This window comes from Lynx canadensis, chromosome C2, assembly GCF_007474595.2.
Source record: "Lynx canadensis isolate LIC74 chromosome C2, mLynCan4.pri.v2, whole genome shotgun sequence".
NCBI classification, from domain to species: domain Eukaryota; kingdom Metazoa; phylum Chordata; class Mammalia; order Carnivora; family Felidae; genus Lynx; species Lynx canadensis.
This window is the reverse complement of record NC_044311.2, coordinates 6,630,364-6,655,616: the sequence shown is the minus strand read 5'-3', so window position 1 is coordinate 6,655,616 and position 25,253 is coordinate 6,630,364. Positions and strand designations below refer to the sequence as shown.

Genomic DNA, 25,253 nt, shown 5'->3' with positions numbered 1-25,253 from the left:
TCCTTTAAAATAGCATTTAAGAATAAAGCAAGGTCCTAGAAGTCTGTATGTGTAAGTACAACACACACACTCACACCCTTATATGAACATGCGTGTACTTGTAAGTTCACCCGCCTTCTCAGTCCTGGAGAAAGATCCCAAAACCTGCTTGGAATGAAGTGTAGGGAGAAGATCTAAGGCCATCTTCAGCTACCAAGAGTCTCTCAGTCTTCTGAGTCTGAATTATTGCCCTAATTAACCCACTTCTCTTTCTGCTCCCAAAAGCCACTGGTCTTGAAGCAGGCTGAGTGAGTGTAGACAGAAGTAGGATCCAGCAAGAAGGGTTCCATATCCTTTTACATTTCCCCCCAGGTGGTGGTCGATGCCCTGGTGGGCGCCATCCCCTCCATCATGAACGTCCTGCTCGTCTGCCTCATCTTCTGGCTCATCTTCAGCATCATGGGCGTGAACCTCTTTGCGGGGAAGTTTGGGCGGTGCGTCAACAAAACCAATGAAAACCTTTCTCTTGTGCCTTTATCTATCGTGAATAACATGTCTGACTGTAAAGATCAGAACCACACTGGCAGCTTCTTCTGGGTCAACATGAAGGTCAACTTCGATAATGTTGCAATGGGTTACCTCGCCCTTCTGCAGGTGGTGAGTCCTGAGATCAACCATGTTTCTTCCTTTGGCTGCTTGATAATGTGGAAGGTCTGGGGTCTTCCACAAAATGCTATGTAGAGACTTTGCAAGGGGTAGCACTCAGTGTGAGCTGAAGTCCCTCCCCATTCCTATGGACTAGCACGAGGCCAAAGAGCCTCACCAATTGATTCAATGTCACAGTGGTGCACAGTGGTGCAATTAGACAAGTGTGGGATGGTAGAATAGAATGGAGGGATGAACCTTCAGTGGGATTGTATCAGGTGATGACTTAGAATTCACTACTTACACAAAATAGACATGATACAGCCCCCTGTTCAGTCTTCTACTGCAAATCCTCTCCTAGAAGGTAATATTCCAGTCTATTGTAAGGATAGAAAGTGCTGGTGGTGATGACAGGCAAACACATTTATACTTCCATTCACTCATGCATTCATACCTTGCCTACATCTTGTTCACTCAGTCCTCCATTCAGTCAGGGGTTGATGCAATTGCTTATATATTTGTCACGCAGTTACCCACACCTTCATGCATCCCACTATTTGTTCATGCATTTGTTCAACAAATAATCCCTGGGTAGCTGTGGTGTGCCAGGCACTGTGCTTAGCCCTGGCACACATGGAGGATTGGTTCCAGGGGTCCCATGCTTTATGAGAAAAACAGACAAATAAGTGAATCAAAACAGAGTTCAGTGTAGACGATAGGCAGACACTGAGTGGCCTCTGCTCCTTGTTTCCAGGCAACCTTTAAAGGCTGGATGGACATCATGTATGCAGCTGTTGATTCCCGAGATGTGAGTCTCAGCCTGCTATGACGACTGCCTGCCCCTCCGTGCATCCCACTCACATCAGTCTATTTGAAATGGACTGAGGGTGGCCTTGGTACCAGAAGAGGCAGTCCCCCAACAGCCTGGCCCTGTCCCTCCCTGGAGCAGTGTCCAGCTGGCCCTCTACTGAGTGTTTAAGCCAACCGCACCTGTTCCCCTACCAGGCACACTACCCAGGCTTTCGAAGCTTTTCTGCTCACCATTGAGGAAAGTATCAGATAACCACTCCAGAACTGTGTACGAGGGCACTCTTGGGCAGAGGCAGGAACAGCGTGGTGGCTAGGACAAGGGTACTGTCACATCAGCCAGGTGGAGGAGATGGGTGCTGCTGGGGCAAGACCCTTTGCTGCTGTGGCAGACAGTGCCGATGCCCTGCCCCAGATCCCCTCAGCCTGCCTCTTGGGTCCACCAACGTGCTACATTTCTGATTCTCATCTGAGACTTGACTTTCTTCAGTGCCTTACGGCTCGCTCGGCAACCCCTCCCCCAAGGGCGGGGTTTGAATGTCCAAAGAGGCTGCCTCACAGATAAGTTTTGGGAGTCTGTAGAGAAGTGTGTCTTAGAGGTACAATTCTGAGGTGTGTTCCACACAGTTTATTGGAGAACCCCAACAGGATAAAGTGCCTGTTGTCCCCCAGTGCTGGCCTGCTTAACAACACCCCCTTCATCAACTTTTCTCCTGCTTAACCTCCCCCTCCCTCATTCCTGCTTCCTGGGATCACTTCCCAAATAAACCACCCACATCTGTGTCCTTGTCTCAGGGATGAGCACAAACATACACCCACTTGCTCTCCATGCCTCACTTTGTCTGTTCACAGGTGAACTTGCAGCCCAAGTGGGAGGACAATGTGTACATGTACTTGTACTTCGTCATCTTCATCATTTTCGGTGGCTTCTTCACACTCAATCTCTTCGTTGGGGTCATAATTGACAACTTCAATCAACAGAAAAAAAAGATAAGTGGGGCTCAGGTGTTTTTGCAGTGGTGGTGAATCTTCCGCTCCTTGTCCCCTGGCCTCATGACCAAAATCAACACTACTCGCAGCCCTCATGCCTGACCGGGAGCCCAATTTTGACCTTTAATACCAACTCCCACCTTTGCACCCTGAGCACAGCCCTCACCCCTGCTGATGTCCTGGGGCTGCTGCTAGAAGAGTTACATTTCTTTGTGTCAGCAACGACCCTGTTCCTGCCTGAGTCCCCGCCCTCTCTCCCAGAATGCCAAGGTCTTCCCAGCTAAAACCAGGTGCATTGGATATGTCCCCGGTGACCCTTGGGAAATATCAACAGGGAAAGAAATGGCCCCAGCACTTGCTGCCTCTGTCTGGGGCTATGACCCCCCAGAGCACTGAATCTAGGAGGCCTCAGGAAGGGCCAGAGCTCCAATGTTGGCAGAATCCCAACCTCCTTGGGAAGGGTAGGAAGACCCTCACCTCCATGGATGCTGACTCTGATGAATAGGAATCCAATCCCAGATAACCTTTCATGTTTCCATTACAATATGAGGGCATTAAAGGTATGAAATGCTTTCTTGTTACCCTCCATTAATCCTTTCATTTAATCCCCTCCATTCCTTTGAGGTGGATAGAGCAGAACTTTAGACTTATGTAAGCCAAGATCCAGAGAAAAAAAGGGTGACATGGATAAATCACATAGCACAGCATTGAGAGCCCAAAATTGGTTGTGACATGACACAAACCTAGGCTTGCATTCCCTGCTCAACTATCACTATATGGCTGACCCTGGCAATATTAAACACTTCTCTGAGCCTCAGGTTCTTCATCCATTCAATGGAGTTAATATTACCTACACAAGGATTCTGGTAAGAGGTAAATAAAACTCTATACAAGAAGCACCTAGTTTAGGGCTGAGCTACTGTATTATTATTGTAATTTAGAATAAATATCTAATGGTGCAGGCATCCCACCTGCAGAAAATCCTCAACCAGAGTTCTGGGGATAAGAAGTGGGGCCCTTCTCTGTCCCAGAGGGGCTCAGCAAGGCAGCTGTGAAGGCTGACCAGTGTCATCAGCACCCTAGAGGGTTTTGAGACCATTCAAGCAATCCCTTCTCTCATTTTACAGATGAGGAAACTGAGGCCTTGACAGGGAGCTGGCCATGTTAGGTGATAGAATGAGAAAAGCCAGTGATCAAATTGGGGGAGAAACTGTGTTTGCTGACTCCTTGCTCCAAATTTTCAGTGTGTCCCCACCAAGTGCTCCCAACCTCCTGCCCCTGCCTCCAGCCCCACCAAGATGTTTCTCCCCAGAAGCCCTCTGTGCCCACAAATTTTCTGAAATCCCATAGATCTCCACAGATCTCAGCCCGCATCCCCACATTTGCAGTGACTAATTTACACGAACATGCTATTGAGATGGGAAGATTTCAAATTATGTCAGGAAAGTGAAAGGTGAGGGGTTGAATGAAGGAGGTCTAGAGGGTCCTTAAAGAAAACCCAAAACTAAGGGAGGAAGGCATTTCCAACGGTGGAATTTAACTGTAACTGCAGAGGGCAACACACATGGCAGGGCCTTAAGAGAACCAATCAAGAATTCTCCAAGGAATTCTTGGATAAGTCAGTAATAGTCCTCAGCTCCTCTTCAGAAAGGGGTTAAGCGGCTGGGTCTCAGGGTCTTTGTTCCAGAAGGCCCTGAAGGAAGCTCTTGCCCCTGGCAGGAACTGTGATTCTAGAAGCCTAGTGGATTTGACTGTAATGAGCAGGCTAGATTTAAGGCTCAGATTTAAAATGATATTTACCTTCTCCTGGGGTTCTACTCTCAAATGCCCCCTACTCTGTTGAGGCAACACCTCTGGATTCTTGAAGAAGAGAAACAGGCTTTGTTCCAGAGTCCCAGACAGGGAGTCAGAGCTGGGGCTCAGTCCTATCCACTCTGTCACTGTTTGTGGCACCCAGACAGGACGCTGCTTGACTCTGGCCTTGACTTGTCTTTCTACAGAGAAGGGAGTAGGAGGAGATGTACTTCTTCTCCAGCCTGCTCTGATTTTGGTATCCCTGGAAATTTCCATTGCTTTAATAATAGTGGTGTGTGCTATCCCCTCTCATACTTAGGGGGCCAGGACATCTTCATGACAGAGGAGCAAAAGAAGTACTATAATGCCATGAAGAAGCTGGGCTCCAAGAAGCCCCAGAAGCCCATCCCTCGGCCCCTGGTAAGCCCCAGAGCTTCCATCCAGAAGAGTATGTCTGGAAATCCAGGTGACAGCCTGTGCCTGTACCTGTGCCTGTGCCTGTGCTGCGTAGGGGTTGACCAGTGCTCTCTGTGAAGCAGTAAATCTGGATTGTGTTTGGGGATAAGGTAACGAGAGTTCCAAGACCCAAGGAATGAGAAGCCTGAAAGAAGCAACTGTGGTATTCTGGAGTGAATATATCTCCTACAGTTACTCCAAATTGACCTGTTTAAGGAAGTACTGAGTTCCTCAACCAGTTTAGGGTTAAATCACAAGATTGGGAACAGGTTAGGCTAAACAATAGTAGAGGTGGTTAGAGCCCTGAGATGAAGGGTTTGTGTGGCTGTGCATCATGATCTAGCCTCCATACATAAATCTCCAGCCTCACCCTACATTCCACCCCATCCCTATAGTAGACAGAGAGGAAATGGCCGAAACCCAGCCCCCTGGGATCCTGGCCCCAGTGATGGTCATGGTCAAGTGGCACAATAGGAATAAAAAGTTGTGTTTAGACTAACCAAAACTTAGAGCCATACTCCACTTTTATTCTTTATTCACAAAGACCCTAAGAGACATGCTGTTTTATTTCTCCATTAAATGCAACACCCAAACCATACGTGTTATCACCTAAGTTCTTCTCAGTCCTCCACCAGAAGATGGAAAATGTCAAACCTCTAGTTGGCCTCTGTTGAGAGTGGATGAACAGGTTTGGGAGTGGGAGTATTGCTATGCTGGAAATGTACAACTGAACTTCTTCCAAGAATTTCTGAGCCATCCACTCCAGTGAATGGAATTGGCATCTTGTTCCTTTACATAACCTTTCTGTGGTTAAGATGTGGTATTTATGAAGAAAACTACAGGTGCTGCATAGGGCACAATGCCATTAGCCTTTCCCCCCACCAGGGCAAAACCTAAGAACCTGCAACAAAGGAGTGGACCTTTCCCTAGAATTAGAGAGACATACATTCTGTTGGCCATGGCATTAGGATTTCTAAATCAAGGCATGGGGTTTGCATAAGTGACTAAAAACTTCATGAGCACACAGCCTTGAAAACATTTACAGGAGGAAAAAAATGCTATGGTTTTTGGATGTATTTTACTTGGAAACAGTGGTCACAAATGTATCACTAGGCTCAATTCTAATAACAAGTGTTATAATGGGGGTGTCTGGGTGGCTGAGTTGGTTGAACATCTGACTTTTGATTTTGGCTCAGGTCATGATCCCAGGGTTGTGGAATTGAGCCCCATGTCAGGCTCGACACTGAGCATAGAGCCTGCTTGAGATTCTCTCTCTCTCCTGCCCCTCTCCCCCACTCATGCTCTCTCTCAAATAAAATAAAAAATAAAAAGAAGTGTTACAATGAGGGGTGATAGGATGTTCAGACCTCTGTAGAGGCAGGGATTTCCTTCCAAATCCCCATAAGGATCAAGATAACTGGGGTGGAATGAACCTAAGGGAAAGTCCTTAAGGCTCAGGGAGTATCCCTCTGTCGGCCAGGTTAATGGGCAGGAAGGGGCTCAGAATTAAAAGATGTAGGTAAATGACTGAGCCCAGCCAATCAGCATCAAGTCAGGGGAGAAGGATCCTGAGACTTACAGATAATAAAGCAGCTGAGTCCCTGCTGGCCATCACTGGTGGCTAGACCAATGCTGAGTCCACAATTGAACTAGACGCTAAGGAATCTGTGCTAGGGACATCCCTTGGCGAATCATGTTGGTACCTTGCCCTATACACTGCTCAATCTCTCCATAGCATCTCAGCTTCTCCCCTTTTATCAACCAACCCCACAGGCCACCATACCTTCCTCCTGTCAAGGAGGACAATTTCCCTGATATAGGATTAACTGAATTTCAGAAAAGGGCCCTGGAGAGGACACTATCTTAATACAAAAGCAGGAACCTAATGTTGAAATTCCAGGCACTACATTAAGAGTGGAAGACAATGGTTGGGCAGGAAGACTTACAATGAAATCATCATTTCTCCCGCTTAAGCCATAACCAAGACCCTCCAAGGTTGGCACTCAGGGAAGCCCTCACATGGATAAGGAAAGTGAGACATCACAGCCCAGCTGTATTCCTGAGATTCATCATCCCTTTGGATGGGAAGGGGGTGTATTACTAATTAACTATCAACACTGTCCTAGCTTTAGTGGAGGAACACGGCTCTCTCCTTAATACTCTGTTCCAAACACAGCCAACATAATTTTCCCTTTGTTCCCCTTATCATAGCTGAGGCAAGACCTGAACATTTAATTAAGACTTTGAAGTCTTAGAGGTCCCAAAGGGGAAGCTAGCAGAGCAGGGGCCCAAGCAACAACTGCATATGGCTGCTCTCCAGGGCCCAAAGCCTTCCCCTGCCCCCTCTCCTGGCTGGCATCCATATGGCAGGCAACATCTTGGTATTCACCACCCAGTGGGACAAGCCTGATCATCTGCCCTCCTCAAAGGCCAGACCCAAGCCAAAAGAGAAATTCCCACTCCCACCTAAGACTCACCTTCCCAGATCCAGCTCTCTTTTCACTAGATTATTAGCACTGGAATGCTCACCTTCTTCCCTTAGTAGTCCCAATATGTTGACTGGTCAGATAAAAGCTGAGCATTGACACAGTAGTTCTGCCCCATAGGTGCATGGGTGCCATTTCACAGCAGGGTCAACCTGGGACACGCACGCGTGTGTGCGTGCGCGCGCGCACACACACACACACAGACACACACACACACACACACACACACACACACACCTCCACACTACTGGCAAAGCTCAAGTTCTAAATTTTATGCTTCATCCATAGCAAAGACTAAGACTTCCACAAGACTGGGAAATCTCATTCTGTAACATCCCCTGCTATAGAAATTACTAAAAGCAGGTTTCACATACTCCCCTTTATAGGAAAATAATAGGCTCTAGAATATCACATCATCAGTCACCCACTTCATCATCTCTGAGAGCACTGAGGGTTGCAGAGAAGTGATCCCTGCCCACAGGCTAAGCCAAGAGCAGCAAGCCACTCCATTCTCCAGCATACAAATATCTGGGGCAAACTCAATGCCCACATCTCAGGAATGCTGTCACCTGCTCTGTTCAATTACAAGTTGTGTGGTCATAATTAGGCCTTTATTTTTCTTGCCATTTTCAGTGATGAAATGGAAGTTATTCGTGGCTCTGCAATCCCCCTCCCACTCCAGAAGAGACACGGACCAGCAGTTATGCCAAGATCCAGGCCCATTTGGGTCTGATCCTTTACTCCAACCCCACAGAGTAGCAACCCCTCCCCACCAGGAAGCAGAAAACAAGATCCAGCCTCTGTCACAGCCCTTCTCCTCTCTGTCTGCTTTGCAGCTTCTGTGAGCCCCCTAGTGAGACTCATGACAGGGTCCTCTCTGCCTCCACTCATGCAGAGCCCCAAACATAGTACACATTCAGTAAGTGCCTATTATACACAATAGATTGGCCTTCTAATTTTATTTGAGGTATGGGTAATTCAGAGCTGTCCGTTCTGTCATCCATTCGTTCATCTATTTATTGAGGATCTATTTCATGTCAGGTACTTACTAATTCACAGGCTGGAGAGATTGCTAAGAGAGAAAGAATAGGGTGAAGAGTCCTGCCTAGACTGAGCCTTGAGGTGCTCTAACATCTATGGGTTGCATAAAGAAGACTCAAAACAGAGCAGCCAGAAAGGCAAGAAAAGAACCAGGAAAGTAAGGCATGATGGAAGCCAAGAAAGGATAGTTTCAACGTGGCATGTGTGGCAAGCAATGCTGAACAGGTGTCCATGGACTTACATTATGGAGGTCATCGGTGATCTGAATGAGAACCATCTCAGTGGCGGGATAGGGACAAAAGCTATGTTGGAGTGAGTGGGAAACAGTGATTGCACAACATGCCTTTAAGAATTTACTGTAAGAGTGGAGGGGAGGAGGAGGGTGGTAGGTTGTAAGGTTCAGGAAGATTTTTCTTTAAGCTAGGAACAGCTGGGTTGTTAGAGATTTAGCTAAGGAACCAAGAGGTAGTAGCCAAGAGAGGCCATATCTGGCCAAAAGCCTCACTCCTCAGTAATGAAGCCAAAAGGACCAGGAGGTTGGCAAGTGTCAGCAGTGAAGAAGAGGTAAAGGTGGGCTACATAAATGACACAAGCTTCAGAGGAGGAAGGGTTTTGCAAGCTGCAGGAGGAGCAAAGTTCCAGAAGATACAGTGGGAAAAGAGAAGGACCCCAAGCCTGTCCCTTTGACCTGGGGTACCTGGGGTGGGGGAGAATAGCAGCCACTGAGTTTGCAGTTCTTTGTTTGTTTGTTTTTGTGAGAGAGAGCAAGAGAGAGAGTGCCGCATGAGCAAGGGAGGGGCAGAGAGAGAGGGAGGGAGAGAGAATCCCAAGCAAGCTCTGCACTAATAGTGTGGAACCCAATGTAGTGCTTGACCCCACAAACCCTGAGATCATGACCTGAGCTGAAATCAAGAGTTGGACGCTCGATTGATTGTGCCACCTAGGGGCTCTGAGTTTGCAGTTCTTGAACTCATGCTATGCAGGCACTATGGGAACACAATGTTAAATGAGACATGGCCCCTTCCTCAAAGAGTTCACTATCCAGCAGAGAAGAGAAGCACACATGAAATGATAGAACTCAAGACTGACTACAAAGGCTGCGGGAGGAAAGAGGAACTGAGCAATGTGGTATCGTGTGATTAGGGAGATCTCCCTGGAGGAAGTGGGGCTTAAGAAAAATGGATCACTCCAGACTATTTGGATTTAGACAGCCAAGAGAAGGGATGGGAAAGACTTTGCAAATGGAGCACCAGCAAGGACAAAGTGCCTGATGACTTCAAAGGGGTGAGAAAGATAACAAGGATTTGAATCGAGGCATTGAGGTAGAGTCAACTAAGGATAAGATTTTGGAAGGAGTAAGGACAGGACTTGGCTTCTCTCTGGATGTGGAGTGTGAGCAAGACAAGAGAGACAGGCTTTAGAAAGCCATCTGTGGAGAACACAGCCTCTCTAGATGCGTTGTGTATGTTGGCCAGTAAGGCCCTGATATACCATCTCTTGTTTTCTCAGAACAAGTACCAGGGCTTTGTCTTTGACGTTGTGACCAGACAAGCTTTTGACATCGTCATCATGGTCCTCATCTGCCTCAATATGATCACCATGATGGTGGAGACTGATGACCAGAGTGAAGAAAAGACAAAAATCCTCAACAAAGTCAACCAGTTCTTTGTGGCTGTCTTCACGGGAGAGTGTGTCATGAAGGTGTTCGCCTTACGGCATTACTACTTCACCAATGGCTGGAATGTGTTTGACTTCATTGTCGTGGTCCTCTCCATTGGGAGTAAGTGGGCTCACAGCTGGCGGGGAAGCCCAGCCTCTGCTTGGGGTTGTTTGGGTTGTTGTTTTCAAAACCAAGAGGGCAACCAACACATTTGTCCAATACCTATTACGTATTAGAGGAGCCCAGTATTTGCTGCTTTCCAAGAGCAGCAGGTTTAAAATGCCTCTGGGCCTCTCGGTGAAATGGAGAGTTTCCATCGGCCTTCTCCATGCAGTCATGAAGGGTTTTTAGGCATCTACTGTGTGCATAGCCCATTGGCTGAGCTTTGGGGGCTGTTAGGGATACTCACTCCTCCAGAGAAAATAAGATGATGGAGTTTCCCTTATCTTGATGGCCTTCAAAGTGAAGAATGGGTGGTGTGATGTGAGGTGAGTCATAAAATACTTTCTGGAAAAGGAGGTGGTTGCCAGAAGAGTAGGAAATACTAAGAGTGTTCAAAGGAGATTTTTTTTTTTAAGTTATATGAGAGCTTTATTTCAAAATGAAATTTCTTATAAAACAGTGATTGTCCAGGGACGTCTGGTGGCTCAGTCGGTTGAGCGTCTGACTTTGGCTCAGGTCATGATCTCACAGTTCATGAGTTCAAGCCCCACATTGGGCTCTGTGCTGATGGCTCAGAGCCTGGAGCCTGCTTCAGATTCTGTGTCTCCCTCTCTCTCGGCCCTTCCCCGACTTGTGCTCTGTCTCTCTCTGTCTCTCAAAAATAAATAAATGTAAAAAAAAAAAAAATTTAAACAATGATTGTCCAACCCTAATAATTTAAAAATCAGGAAAGATTTATTCAGTGCTACTGTATAGTGTAGAAACTGCCTGTACAAAGGAGATTCTTAAGTCAAGGATCTAGAATTAAATCTCTATAAAACTGTCCACTTAGGGAATGTGAGTGATAGAAAAATCAAAGGATCAATGCCAAGAGATCAATGCTCTTAGGGCCTAGTGTGGGTGTTGAATGATAGGCCCAGTTTTGGGGGACCAATGAGTGTTCAGAGAAAATTAATAAAGTCAGAAGCTAAAGTGGGGAATGGAGCCACCATAGCTGGGTACTTGCTGACATCTGAGGACTGGGATGCATTCCTTGGATCTTCACAATAGCTCTCTGGAGTGTTCTTATCCTCATCTTGGAATTTAAAATTGAGCCTCACAGATTAAGAAAGTGATACAAGGTCACACAGTTTGTAAAGGGCAGAGCTGAATTTAGTCCAGGCTAATGTTCTTCTTCTTCTTTTTTTTTTTTTAATGTTTATTTATTTTTGAGAGACAGAGCACAAGTGGGGGAGGGGCAGAGAGAGAAGGAGACACAGAATCTGAAGCAGGATCCAGGCTCTGAGCTGTCAGCACAGAGCCAAAGGAACCTACGAACCACGAGATCATGACCTGAGTCGAAGTCAGTCACTTAACCGACTGAGCCACCCAAGAGCCCCAGACCAGGCTAATGTTCTTCTAATGAACTAGCTGCTTTCCAACAATAACCGAGAGAGTGTTCCTGGCCTGCTTGTGGTTTAAGGCAAAGTTTGGCTCTACAAAGGCCAAATCCCACGCACCAGCTTTACTTTGCATTATAAATATATCCTGACCTGTTATATCATAACTTGCTTACTTTTCATGTCAGGGCATAGCTGTGGATTTCATTTTCCGTTGATTTACCATCAAAAGCTAACAGCATCTAAATACAACTTGGCAGCATTTAATCAATCTCCCCACCCAGGTGCTGAAACACAGCCTTGGGTTGTGTTTATTTGTTGGTGAGTTTACATTTATTTTTGTGTTTTGCTTTGTTTTCCTGCTGCTGGTGGTTTTTGTGGGAGGTTTGTTTTGTTTGTTTGCTTTCCCAAAGTGAGAGATTTTAAAGGCCATTTTGATTTTATAATAGAGAAAAGAGCTTGCTTATGTGGGTTCCCATATCAATTCTATAGAAATAAATATACTCAAAGTACTCCAATCTATGATGGGGACACCTTAACTGCTAGTTCCTATGACCCACACAGCAACACCATCCACTGGTTAGAAATAAGTCATAGAGGCAGCTAGAAAACTAGTGAAAGAACCCACCTCCTTCACCCCCCTGCCCTCCCTCTCTCCCTTTCTTCCTTCCCACCAGCAAGACATGTATTGAGTACCTAATTGCTACAAGTATGAAGACTCATTATCCCTTGAAGTACATGTAAACTGGTTGGCTGGCAGAATCTTAGTAGATTATATAGAAACATAATGTACCCCACACTGTAGAAAAATATCCCAGTTAAATTGACTTTAAGAGAGGGGCTTTCATAAAGATTTTATAATATAATATTATAATTGCTTCTTGAATCTCTTCCCATTTCCTTCCTCCTTCCAACACAATACTGTGACCACCCATATTCATATGAAAAAAGGCAAGTAGGAGACGAAGGTCAAGGGAACCCTGGCAAAGAGAGAGAGAGCTGGCCACCACACTCCTCACCATTTGTCCTAAGAGGTTTCGAACCCTGTCTGACCTAAAGGCCTCGCCTAATCTTTGGTGGGCCCTGTGTCCCACAAATCTTCAAATTAGATATCATATAGGGAGACATATACATTCTTCATCTTTCCAACTTTGTTTGTAGTTGGGGGTGGGAGGGCTGTAACTGACCCTAAACAAGCCTATCTGCAGGCCCTAACATAGAGTTCAAACACAGCTGGAAATGAAAGAAACAAATACAAGCCATTATGTAGACAGCTGGCCATTCAAAGCCATTCTGCTTTAGCTGTCAGCAAGTTGTCCGACTCCTCAGGCCCCCCTTGTAATTAACACCAGGCTCTGTACAATTATCCACAGGACCATGTGCCAGGAACTAAGTCAATCTTCCCAGTAGGAGATGGGGAAATGAATCACAAGGGACCCTAACCTTCACAGAGCACAGGACAAGGGTGGAGGAAAAGGCATGTCCCAAGGCTGAATTCTCAAGGAAGAGTAGGACCTGTGTCATAGACAGAAATGGACAAGGACTGTGTGTATGTGGAATATGGTGCCATCACTTCCAGCTAGGCTTCAGAAGGTAGGGCTTTGACCATGGAGGTTGACTAAGAGGAAGACATTCCAGATGGAAGGAAAGAAAGATAAGAACATGGTGGGAAGGATGGGACTTACTTCAGAGACAAACGATTTATGCAGTGAGCATGTACGGAGCCCCTACATTATGCCAATCACCATGCAATGCTCAGAGGGCCCAGAGTACTTGATTACAGATCCTCACATGGAGGTCCATACAGAGCAGAGACGGGAGAGTGTGACCGCGGCCAGCTTTGTCAAGGCTCATGCTTGTAAGTACTAATTAGATCATTTTCCTCTCTTCTAAAGGCCTGGTGTTTTCTGCGATTCTGACATCACTCGAAAATTACTTCTCCCCAACACTATTCCGAGTCATCCGCCTGGCCCGAATCGGCCGCATCCTCAGGCTGATCCGAGCGGCCAAGGGGATCCGCACGCTGCTCTTTGCCCTCATGATGTCCCTGCCTGCCCTCTTCAACATAGGGCTGCTGCTCTTCCTCGTCATGTTCATCTACTCCATCTTCGGCATGGCCAGCTTCCCCCATGTAAGGTGGGAGGCCGGCATCGACGACATGTTCAACTTCCAGACCTTCGCCAACAGCATGCTGTGCCTCTTCCAGATCACCACGTCGGCCGGCTGGGACGGCCTCCTCAGCCCCATCCTCAACACAGGGCCCCCCTACTGCGACCCCAATCTGCCCAACAGCAACGGCTCCCGGGGGAACTGTGGGAGCCCGGCCGTGGGCATCCTCTTCTTCACCACCTACATCATCATCTCCTTCCTCATCGTGGTCAACATGTACATCGCAGTGATTCTGGAGAACTTCAATGTGGCCACACAGGAGAGCAGTGAACCTCTGAGTGAGGATGACTTTGACATGTTTTATGAGACCTGGGAGAAGTTTGACCCGGAAGCCACTCAGTTTATTACCTTTTCTGCCCTCTCGGACTTTGCAGACACCCTCTCTGGCCCCCTGCGAATCCCAAAACCCAATCAGAATATATTAATCCAGATGGACCTGCCCTTGGTCCCTGGAGATAAGATCCACTGTTTGGACATTCTTTTTGCCTTCACTAAGAATGTTCTGGGAGAATCTGGGGAGTTGGATTCTCTGAAGGCAAACATTGAAGAGAAGTTTATGGCAACTAATGTTTCAAAAGCATCTTATGAACCAATAGCAACCACCCTCCGGTGGAAGCAAGAAGACATTTCGGCTACTGTCATTCAAAAGGCCTATCGGAGCTATGTGCTGCACCGCTCCAAGACAATCTCCAGCCCTCCAGGTGTGCCCAGGGCTGAGGAGGAGGCTGTGTCACCCCCAGATGAAGCCTTTGTTGGATTCATGGCAAATGAAAACTGTGCCCTCCCAGACAAATCGGAAAGTGTGTCTGCTGTATCTTTCCCACCATCCTATGACAGTGTCACTAGAGGCCTTAGTGATCAAGTCAACATGAGCACATCCAGCTCAATGCAGAATGAAGATGAAGCTACCAGTAAGAAAGCAACTGCACCTGGGCCCTAGAGAGGACACTCTAGCATGGACATAACCAGTTCTGATGTGACCTTCTGCTCTGTGATAACTCTTTCCCACTACAGGTGGCACCCAGCTACCCCCTCATCAATGCATGCCACCGGTCAGTGTCAGAACCGGGAAGAGAACGCAATTGGCGCCCACCTTTGCAGAAGCCTTCATATGCCCACAGGAGTCAGAAGCCTAGAGCATCTCCACTGTGACTACCCTTTTGAATTTCAGTGTCAGATGATGTATTCTCTTACTTTCCAGAAAATGTCCCTGGTCCTCTTATTTTCATTGTGTCCAGAGCTTACGTCTACTGTGACAAACTGCTCAGGACCAGAACTTCCAAAGATCTATGGCAAGGATGTTGCTGAAGGTCCAAGGTAGTCCTCTGTGAAACACCACATAGGGATTGGCAATCTTATTTAGGATTCTGCATGACTGCATGTTGAGAGTTGCCAGACAATTGTTCCTGCCCAGGGTAACATCTGTGATCTATGTCACGAAAGGCCTTTGAGATATCCATTAAAATTAATATTTTTAAAGGTATATCAAGGCCAATGTTATATCTTAAAGCATCATTTTAAAAAATTGTATGATACTGACATTTGTCATAAATCACCTCTTCACTTTCAGGTTTCCTGATATTATTTTGCAGTTTGAGCTTGAGTCTGGATGGGGCAGGAAGTAGCACTGTCCTGAAAGTTTGTTCTAATCCTAAGTACTCCACCAACTGCCATGCCACCTGCACCACACTCTTTCCCCTCTGAACCTCAGTTTCTCCTCTTGTAATATTGGTGGGAGGCAGGAGACAAAATGGACACTCTCTATAGCCCTTACATTTCCTGTTATAGAACTCAGTCGCGCTCTGTTCCAATTTAGATGAGGAAAACACTCTCTCCTGAAGCTGCCAATGGTCAGACTTTCCTGCTGTGTGGCTAAAGAGGCAGCTTTTGGATACATTCCAGAACCAGTTTCACATCTCGTAAGCAGACCTTAAGAAGGAAAGTTTTCACATTTCCCTTGGGCCAAGTTTCCATTATTAGTATAATCAAAAGAAAAGGGACATTTTGAAAAAGATGAACTGAGAGATAAAAGGTATGGTCAATATTTTCTTAAATTCATCCTACAAATGTGATTAAGTAACTATTCTATGACAGGCATGCTCTAAATACAAGCGATAATGGGAACTAAGCCCCAAACAATTCATTGGACTTAAGCAGTGAGTGAAGAAAGGGTTGCCAGAAGATAATATTCAGCCCAAAGAATGTGGCAGGTCTTAAGATGAAGGAGAGCAAAGAGTTCATGTGACAACATAGGGTATAAAGGATCTTAATGACAGCCACGATCTTCTATTAGCCCTTGGGACATTTCCTGCCACAATAACAAGGAACAGGTAAATTTGCTGATATATATATTTAATCACATCTTAAGACTTCCCATTTATACAATTACAAAGCCTAGAGACTAGTCCGCCATACATGCCTCATGGATACAGATTTTCTGAAACCTTGATCTCCTTTCTCTGTCACTGTTGGCCCATCAGAGGCCAAAGTGGCTTTCAAGATGCTTGTTGGGGGTTTGTCAGCACCCACAGATGGAGGTTAATATGGTGATGATGGAATAACTGAGGGCATGGGCTATCCCAGGACAAATCAGATGTTCTCTGGATGCGTGATTTGTATCTTAAGGATGAGTTCAACAAAATGGCCCTTCCTCCCTGGTTTCTCTGAACCAGGGAGCACAGATGTTGATGGTGCCACTTCTTCAACATCTAAATCCCATGAATTTAATTAAATGCCATCTAAGACAGCTGGATGGACAGAGAACTTGGGGAATGGCTTGTTTTTATATGTTATGTGGAAGAACGAAATGTACCCAATCATCAGACTAGTTTTATTAAGTAGATGATATTATTCTCAAAGATATTCCTGATCCATTTTTTGCCCCAGGTTGTGACTTGAGTTGTTCCCCCCCTACCCCTGAAAAAGATATGTTGAAGTTCTAAGCCATGGTACCTGCAAATGTGACCTTATTTGGAAATAGAGTCTTTGTAGATGCAATAATAGTGGATTTAAGTGGGCCCTAATCCAGTGATGAGTATCTCTAAAACGTGAGGGAAATTTGAACATAGACACACAGAGAGGAGAATGCATGTGAAAACACACACACACACACACACACACACAGAAGCTTTGTGAAGACAGAGGCAGAAATTAGAGTGATGTGGCTGCAAGCCAAGGAATGCCAAGTATTGCTGGAAACCACCAAAAACTAGGAAAGGACAAAGAAGGATTCTTCTCTAGAACCTTCTAGAGACAGCATAGACCGGTCAATATTCTGGCCTCCAGAACTGGGAGAGAATACGTGCCTGTTATCTTAAGCCACCTAGTTTGTGGTACTTTGTTACAGCAGCCCTAGCAAACTAACACACCCCACCTTTTTTCTATACAGATGCATTTCCCAAATTTTTATGGGAACCACTGGAAGAGTAATTCAATATACACAGCTTGCATTGCACAGAGTTTTCAGAAATCTATTCACTAAAAACACAAGCTTACTGATTAGAACCATATCTCACCAGGAGTGGCCGCACGGCTCCCCAGGTTCCCGGGCCGGCGGCTATTTAAGCACGGCCCACCATGTCAGCTCTGTGGCAGCCTGGAGGCTCGGCACCCGGGAGTCATGCTCGCTTCGCGGAGGCGCTAGCTGGCCGGGGACCTGAGTCTAGAAGCAAGACTTCTTCCGTCTACTGCTTGTCAAATGGTAGACTGGACATTCGGAAAGCCTGCAATGAGGGGTTTGCTCTTTAGACCTTGGGAGAAAGAAATAATACCTTGCAGAAAAGTACAATATTAGGCTCCAAAGATGGCCAACGAACTCTTTTACCCAGATTATTTTAAGCTGAACTGGAGGGGACGTGGGGAGGCTTCAGGAAGAGGTCTTACCTACTGTCTTCAGGGACAGATAGGTATCTGTAGCAGGTTATGTTCATCTGAGACTTCGGGGATTGCCTGGTGTCACTAAGCGTCTGCTGGTGCTGGAGGTGGCTGTCTGCCTTCTTGCCATGTCTAACGAAGTAGAAACGAGCACAACTAATGGTCAGCCTGACCAACAGGCTGCACCAAAAGCACCATTGAAGAAGGAAAAAAAAGGCTCTGAGAAGACAGATGAGCATCCTTTGGCCAGATTCAAAGGTGATGGTGTAAAATACAAGGCCAAGCTGATTGGCACTGATGATGTGCCCAGTGCAAGAGGGGATAAAATGAGCCAAGATTCTATGATGAAACTAAAGGGAATGGCGGCAGCTGGTTGGTCTCAAGGACAACACAAACAAAGGATCTGGGTCAACATTTCCCTTTCTGGGATAAAAATAATTGATGAGAACAACTGGGGTAATAGAGCATGAACACCCAGTAAATAAAATTTCTTTTGTTGCCCGTGATGTGACAGACAACCAGGCGTTTGGTTATGTGTGTGGAGGAGAAGGCCAGCATCAGTTTTTTTGTCATAAAAACAGGACAACAGGCTGAGCCATTAGTTGTTGATCTTAAAGACCTCTTTCAAGTTATCTACAATGTAAAGAAAAAGGAAGAAGAAAAGAAAAAGATGGAAGAAGCCAACAAGGCACTAGAGAACAGGAGTGAGACCCTACTGACCCTTGATGACCAAGCTAACAAACTAAAATTGGGTGTTGACCAGATGGATTTGTTTGGTTGGGGACATGTCTACACCTCCTGACCTAAACAGTCCAGCAGAAAACAAAGATATCCTGTTAGTGGATCTAAACTCTGAAATCCACACCAAGCAGAATTCTTTAAGAGAAAATCCATTCTTAACAAATGGCATTACCTCCTGCTCTCTTCCTCGACCAAAGCCTCAGGCAGCTTTCTTGCCTGAAAATGCCTTTTCTGCCAATCTCAACTTCTTTCCCACCCCGAATCCTGATCCTTTCCGTGACGATCCTTTTGCACAGCCAGACCAATCGACACCCTCTTCGTTCGATTCTCTCAAATCTTCGGATCAGAAGAAAGAGAATTTGAGTAGTTTGTCTACTCCACTGAGTAACAGACCCCTGAATGGGGATGTTAACTACTTTGGTCAGCAGTTTGACCAAATCTCTAACCTGACTGGCAAACAGGAAGCTCAGGCAGGCCCGTGGCCCTTTTCAAGTACACAAACACAGCCAGCAGCGAGAACTCAAAATGGGGTATCTGAAAGAGAACAGAACGGCTTCCATGTCAAATCCTCCCCGAAGCCTTTTGTGGGAAGCCCTCCCAAAGGACTGTCCATACCGAATGGCGTAAAGCAGGACTTGGAAAGCTCTGTCCAGTCCTCACCACATGACCCTATAGCCATTATCCCACTTCCACAAAGTACCAAACCAGGACGAGGCAGAAGGACTGCTAAGTCTCCAGCAAAAGACTTGCTTGCATCAGACATCTTTACCCCTCCCATCTCAGAACTTCCCAGCCAGACATCACCTACAGGACAATCTGCAACCCTACAGACCAACCCTCTGGATCTCTTTAAAACAAATGCTTCTACCCCAGTGGGACCCCTTGCGGGTTTAGGTGGTATACCAGTTAGCACCTCCCCCCCCTGCCCCAGGCAGGACCATGGAATCCAACATCTTTAGTCTTCAATTAGTCCGTGTCAGTGGTACCGGGAGCCACGATGAGTGGTCAGCCTTCAGGATTCAGTCAGCCAGTTGTTTTTACCAAAAGCCCAGCTGTTCCAAGTTGGAAGTAGCCTTCATCTTTGCAGCTTTAACTCCCCCTCCAGGCCCTGTTGTTTGGGGCCCATCAGCCTCTGTGGCACCCAATACTTGGTCATCAATAAGCCCTTTGGGGAACCCTTTCCAGAGCAATATTTTTCCAACTTCTACTATGTCTGCCCAGTCCCCTCCTATGCTCTCCTCTCTCCTGGTCACTCCTCCTCAACCACCTCCCAGAACTGGCCCTCCAAAGGACACCTCCAGTGATGCCTTCACTGCCTTGGACCCACTTGGGGATAAAGAAGTCAAAGAAGTGAAAGAAATGTTTAAGGACTTTCAACTTCGGCAGCCACCTGCTGTGCCTGCAAGGAAGGGAGAGCAGACTTCCTCTGGGACTTCAAGTGCCTTCTCCAGTTATTTTAAGAGCAAAGTTGGCATTCCTCAGGAGAATGCAGACCATGATGACTTGATGCTAATCAACTGTTGAAAAAGACCAAAGAACCACCAAAGCCAGTTCCCAGACAGGATTCCCTGCCAGTTACCAAATCTGCTGACAATGCATTTGAGAACCCTTTCTCTAAAGATTCAGTTCATCGCAAACCTCTATGGCTTCTCAACCCACATCTCCTGATGTATATAGGGATCCTTTTGGAAATCCTTTTGCCTAACTTCTGAACTTGATATGCTGACTCTCCAGAGGAACAAAAATTTGGGCCTTTTTGCTAATAGCCAGACACCTTGACCTCTGTTCTTGTTCCAGCTTTGACATATTAGCTGTTGCTTTATTTCTTGCTGTCTCTTCCACTTGTAAAATATCTTTCACTTTCTGTTTAGATTAAAGCTAAACTGAATCTATGGCTTTAAATAAATAAAGACTCTAAATTCTCTTAAAAAAAGAACCCACAAGCTTAGTCCTTGAAAATTTCACTAGATCTACTTGAAAGTTCAGCCGGTGGTCCAATTACAAGGTTAAGCGAATCTTAGAGGTCCAGGGCAGATGGAAAATCAGAGCTGAAGGGAAACAAGAAACAGAACAGCAGTGTTGACTGTATAAATATCTGAAACCTTAAAATATGCCTCCACTATAAACACTACCTTGACTTTTTAATCCATTAAACTGTGTAACACAGAGACATACGTGGCCAAGAACATTCAAGAACATCCAGCCAACACAGATGAGAAGATGTAAGCAGAGCCTTGGTATGCTAGAGCGTTTGCCTTAAGACAAAGGTGAAGTCACTTTCCCAAGCACTGGGGATGTAAAATTAGTAAGACACATCCTCAGCCTGGAGCTGAACACAGGCTGAGGTTTAATAAAAAATAAAAAATAAAAAATAAAGCAATCCCAAGATTTCCAACAGTGACAGGCTAGTAAAAGTTTGTATTATTATTAAACTTTGCTAAGTTAAGAATTCATGAATTAATTACTAGGATTGCTGCTAGCAGAATAGAAACAAAGTATATTCCAAATGAGGATGGGGGATATAAGCTAATAAATAATTAGACAATCAAAAAAGTAAGATAGGGAGGAAGATATAAGAGAAACATAGAACAAGAGGAACAAGTAGAAAAGACAGAGTAATGTAGTATATTTGAAAACAAATATATCAACAGTTGTATTAAATGTAAATGGACCATGTGCTCCAAAAAATCAGCAAAGATTGTAACACAGAATTTTTAAATGCCAATAAACAATGTTTATAGAAAGACAAAACTAAAGCCTAAGGTTATCAAAAAGATAAAAATAAAAAGAGGGAAAAGATATACCATGGAACTATTAATCAAGTAGCTGCAAAGTTCATGGTTTTTTCCAAGTATTTAGGGAACATTTACAGAAATAGTCATTATAACTAGACATAGGGGTGCCTGGGTGGCTCAGTCAGTTAAGCACCCGACTTCAGCTCAGGTCATGATCTCGCAGTTCGTGAGTTAGAGCCCCGCGTAAGGCTCTGTGCTGACAGCTCAGAGCCTGGAGCCTGCTTTGGATTCTGTCTGTCTCTCTCTCTCCCTCTCTCTCTCTCTCTCTCTCTCTCTCTCTCTGCCTCCCCCCCACTCACGCTCTGTCTCTCCCTCAAAAATAAATAAACATTTTTTTTAAAATTAAAAAAATAACTACACATAGAATAATATTTTGAAAGTTTTCAAGACACTAGAAGTATATAATGTGTTTTCTGACCACACTTTGATTTAGCTGAGAATCAAAAACAAAAGGAAACAGACCAAAGCATATGTGGATATTTAATATATGACAAAGACGGCATAACATAGCAGTGAGAAAAAGATGACTTTCCTACAAATGGCATTAGGACAATTGTATTTTCATGAGACATGAAACAAAATTGGACCCCAACCTAAGACTGTATTTTTTTAATGTTTTTTTTTTAATTTATTTTTGAGAGAGAGAGACAGAGTGCAAGCTAGGGAGGAGCAGAAAGAGGGAGACACAGAATCCAAAGCAGGCTCCAGGCTCTGAGCTGTAAGCACAAAGCCCGAAGGGGGCTTGAACTCACAAACAGCAAGATCATGACCTGAACCAAAGTCAGACATTCAACTGACTGAGCCACTCAGGTGCCCCTAAGACTGTATTTAAAAATCAATTTCAGGGGGCGCCTGGGTGGCGCAGTCGGTTAAGCGTCCGACTTCAGCCAGGTCACGATCTCGCGGTCCGTGAGTTCGAGCCCCGCATCGGGCCCTGGGCTGATGGCTCAGAGCCTGGAGCCTGCTTCTGATTCTGTGTCTCCCTCTCTCTCTGCCCCTCCCCCGTTCATGCTGTGTCTCTCTCTGTCTCAAAAATAAATAAACGTTAAAAAAAATTAAAAAAAAAAAATCAATTTCAGGTATACCCAAATGTGAAAGGCAAATCTATAAAACTTTTAGAAGATAATGAAAATATCTACATGACCATGGAATAAAGAAAAGACTGATATGTTTGACTACATTACAATTTTGGACATCAGGTCAATAGATATTAACAAAGCGAGAAGGCTGGGGCACCTGACTGGCTTAGTGGGCAGAGCATGTAGCTCTTAATCTTAGGGTCAAGAGTTCAAGCCCCACATTGGGTGTAGAGATTACTTAAATAAATAAAAAACTTTTTTAAAAAGAGCAAAAAAGCAAATTATAGAGTGGAAAAAATATTTAAAACACTTAGATCCAATAAAAACCTAATATTCAGAGGAGGCTTTAATTTCTAAAAATCAATACAAAATAGACAACCATAGAAAACTGGCAAGAGACTTAAAAAGGTACTTCATGAAAAAAGAAATCTGAATAACTGAGAAACATTAAGGTGCACAACCTAATTAGTAATCAGGGAAATGCAAATTAAAACCATAGCAAAATACCATTTATCAGACCTGCCAAGCTTTTAGAGTCTAACAAATATCAAGTGTTGGCAAAGATGTCAAGAAATAAGAACTGCGTCTCTAGAAAGTAATTAAATTGACACAGCCATTCTGAAAAAGTTTAACTTTGTCAGAAGAGTTGAAGATATACCTATGACTCGGGTTTTCCACCCTAAAGTCTGAAACCTAGAGAAATCTATGCACACATACTCTAGGAGACAGGTACAAGCATTTGCAACTGGGTCTTTGGCAATGTTCTAATTCATCGCCTAGGTGGCTGTCTTTTGAGTGTCGCCCTTATAACTAAGTGTTAAGATAAACATATGTATCTAATGTTCTTTTCTGTGTGTATGTTATATCTCATAATTTAAAAAAAAATTAATGACTTAGCTTAGATTCTCCTCCCTCTTCACAGAAGTAATTACTATCTGCTGCTCTGAATCGTGGTGTTTCTATCTTGGACTTGGATTATCTGAGCTGAGTTATAAGAGAAGGAGTAGGAGTTCAATACAGACATACCTTGTTTTATTGTGTATTACTTTATGGCCCTGCACAAATACTGTTTTTTGCAAATTGAAGATCTGTGGCAATCCTGCATCAAGCAAATCTATTGGTGCCATTTTGCCAACAGCATTGTTATCACGTGTGTTATGGTGATCTGTGATCAGTGATCATCAATGCTACTATTGTAATTGTTTTGGGGTGCCACAAACTGTGCCCATATAAGACAGCAAACTTGATAAATGTGTGTTTTCTGACCACACCAACTGGCTACTCCCTCATCTCTCTCCCTCTCCCTGAGACACAGCAATATTGAAATGAAGCCAATTAATAACACTTCAGTGGCTTCTGAGTGTCCACGTGAAAGGAGGAGTCACACGTCTCTCACCTTAATTCAAAAGCATGATTAAGCTTAGTGAGGAAGGCATGCTGAAAGTCCAGATGGGCTAAAAGCTAGGCCTCTTGCACTGAACAGTTAGCCAAGTTGTGACCACAAAGGAAAAATTCTTAAAGGAAAAATTCTAGAAGGAAATTAAAAGTGCTATTTTGGTGAGCACAGGAATGATAAGAGAGCAAAACAGCTTTGTTGCTGATATGGAGAAAGTTTTAGTGGTCTGGACAAAATATCAAAGCAGCCACAACATTCCCTGCGGCCAAAGCCTCATCCAGAGCAAGGTCCTAACTCTCTTCAATTCTAGGAAGGCTGAGAGAGGTGAGGAAGTCGCAGAAAGAAAGTCTGAAGCCAGCAAGGGTTGGTTCATGAGGTTTAAGGACTGAAGCTACCTGCATAACATCAAAGTACAAAGTGAAGCCGCAACAAGGAATCCAGAAGATCGGGCTGAGATACTTAATGAAGGTGGCTACACTAAATAACAGATTTTCAATGCAGGCAAAACAGCCTTCTCCCGGAAGAAGAGGCCTTTTAGTACTTTCATGGCAAGAGAAGAGAAGTCAGTGCCTGGCTTCAAAGGACAGAGTGACTCTTATTAGAGGCGAATGCAGCTGGTGATATAAAGTTGAAACCAATGCTTATTTACCATCCAAAAATGCTAGGGCCCTTAAGAATGATGCTCGATCTACTCTGCCTGTGCTCTGTAAATGGAACGGGAAGCTTGGGTGACAGCACAGGTACTTACAACACGGTTTACTGAATATCTGAAGCCCACTGTTGAGACATACTGCCAAGAAAAAAAGATCCCTTTCAAAATATTACTGCTCCAATGACAATGCACATAGTCACCCAAGAGCTCTGATGGACATGTACAAGGAGATTAATGTTGTCTTCATGCCTGCTAACACAATATCCATTCTTCAGCCCATGGGCCAAAGAGTGATTTCATCTTTCAAGCCTTATTATTTAAGAAATATATTTCAGTGCGCCTGGGTGGCTCGACTGGTTGAGCGTCCGACTTCAGCTCAGGTCATGATCTCACAGTTCACGAGTTCAAGCCCCACATCGGGTTTGCTGCTGTCAGCACAGAGACTGTTTCAGATCCTCTGTCCCCCTCCCTCAACGCCTCCCCCCACTCACTTAAAAAAGAAAAAAAGGGGGGCGCCTGGGTGGCTCAGTCGGTTAAGCGGCCGACTTCGGATCAGGTCATGATCTCGCGGTCCATGAGTTCGAGCCCCGCGTCGGGCTCTGTGCTGACAGCTCAGAGCCTGGAGCCTGTTTCAGATTCTGTGTCTCCCTCTCTCTGACCCTCCCCCGTTCATGGTCTGTCTCTCTCTGTCTCAAAAATAAAAAACGTTAAAAAAAATTAAAAGAAAAAAAGAAATACATTTTGTAAGGCTATATAGCTGCCATAGACAGTGATTCCTATGATGGATCTGGGCAAAGTAAATTTAAAACCTTCTGGAAAGGATTTACCACTCTAGACGTCATTAAGAACATTTGTGATTCATGAGAGGAGGTCAAAACATCAACATTAACAGGAATGTTGATTCCTGGAAGAAGTTGATTCCAACCCTCATGATTGACTTTGAGGAAGATGTACCGGCAGATGTGGTGGACATAGCAAGAGAACTAGAATTAGAAGTTGAGCCTGAAGACAGCGAAATTGCTGCAATTTCATGGTACAACTTGAATGAGTGAAGAGTTGCTTGTTATGGATGAGCAACGAAAGTGGTTTCTTGAGATGGAATCTACTCCTGGTGAAGATGCTGTGAAGATTGTTGAAATGACAGCAAAG

General features: G+C 44.9%; 1 protein-coding gene and 1 pseudogene across 3 annotated transcripts in view; both read left to right on the top strand.

Annotated features, from left to right (window-relative positions):
• The window catches only part of SCN10A (sodium voltage-gated channel alpha subunit 10), a 94,055-nt gene extending 79,547 nt beyond the window's left edge, over positions 1-14,508 (top strand). For all 3 annotated transcript variants that reach the window (XM_032594807.1, XM_032594806.1, XM_032594805.1), the window contains 6 exons: positions 352-636; positions 1,379-1,432; positions 2,284-2,421; positions 4,531-4,635; positions 9,708-9,978; positions 13,295-14,508. In XM_032594807.1, the coding sequence (XP_032450698.1) occupies positions 352-636; positions 1,379-1,432; positions 2,284-2,421; positions 4,531-4,635; positions 9,708-9,978; positions 13,295-14,508 (2,067 nt within the window). The remainder of the gene's footprint in view (positions 1-351; positions 637-1,378; positions 1,433-2,283; positions 2,422-4,530; positions 4,636-9,707; positions 9,979-13,294) is intronic.
• A 3,047-nt stretch (positions 14,509-17,555) lies between these two features.
• LOC115524049 lies at positions 17,556-19,903 on the top strand (annotated as a pseudogene).
• Positions 19,904-25,253: the final 5,350 nt, after the last annotated feature.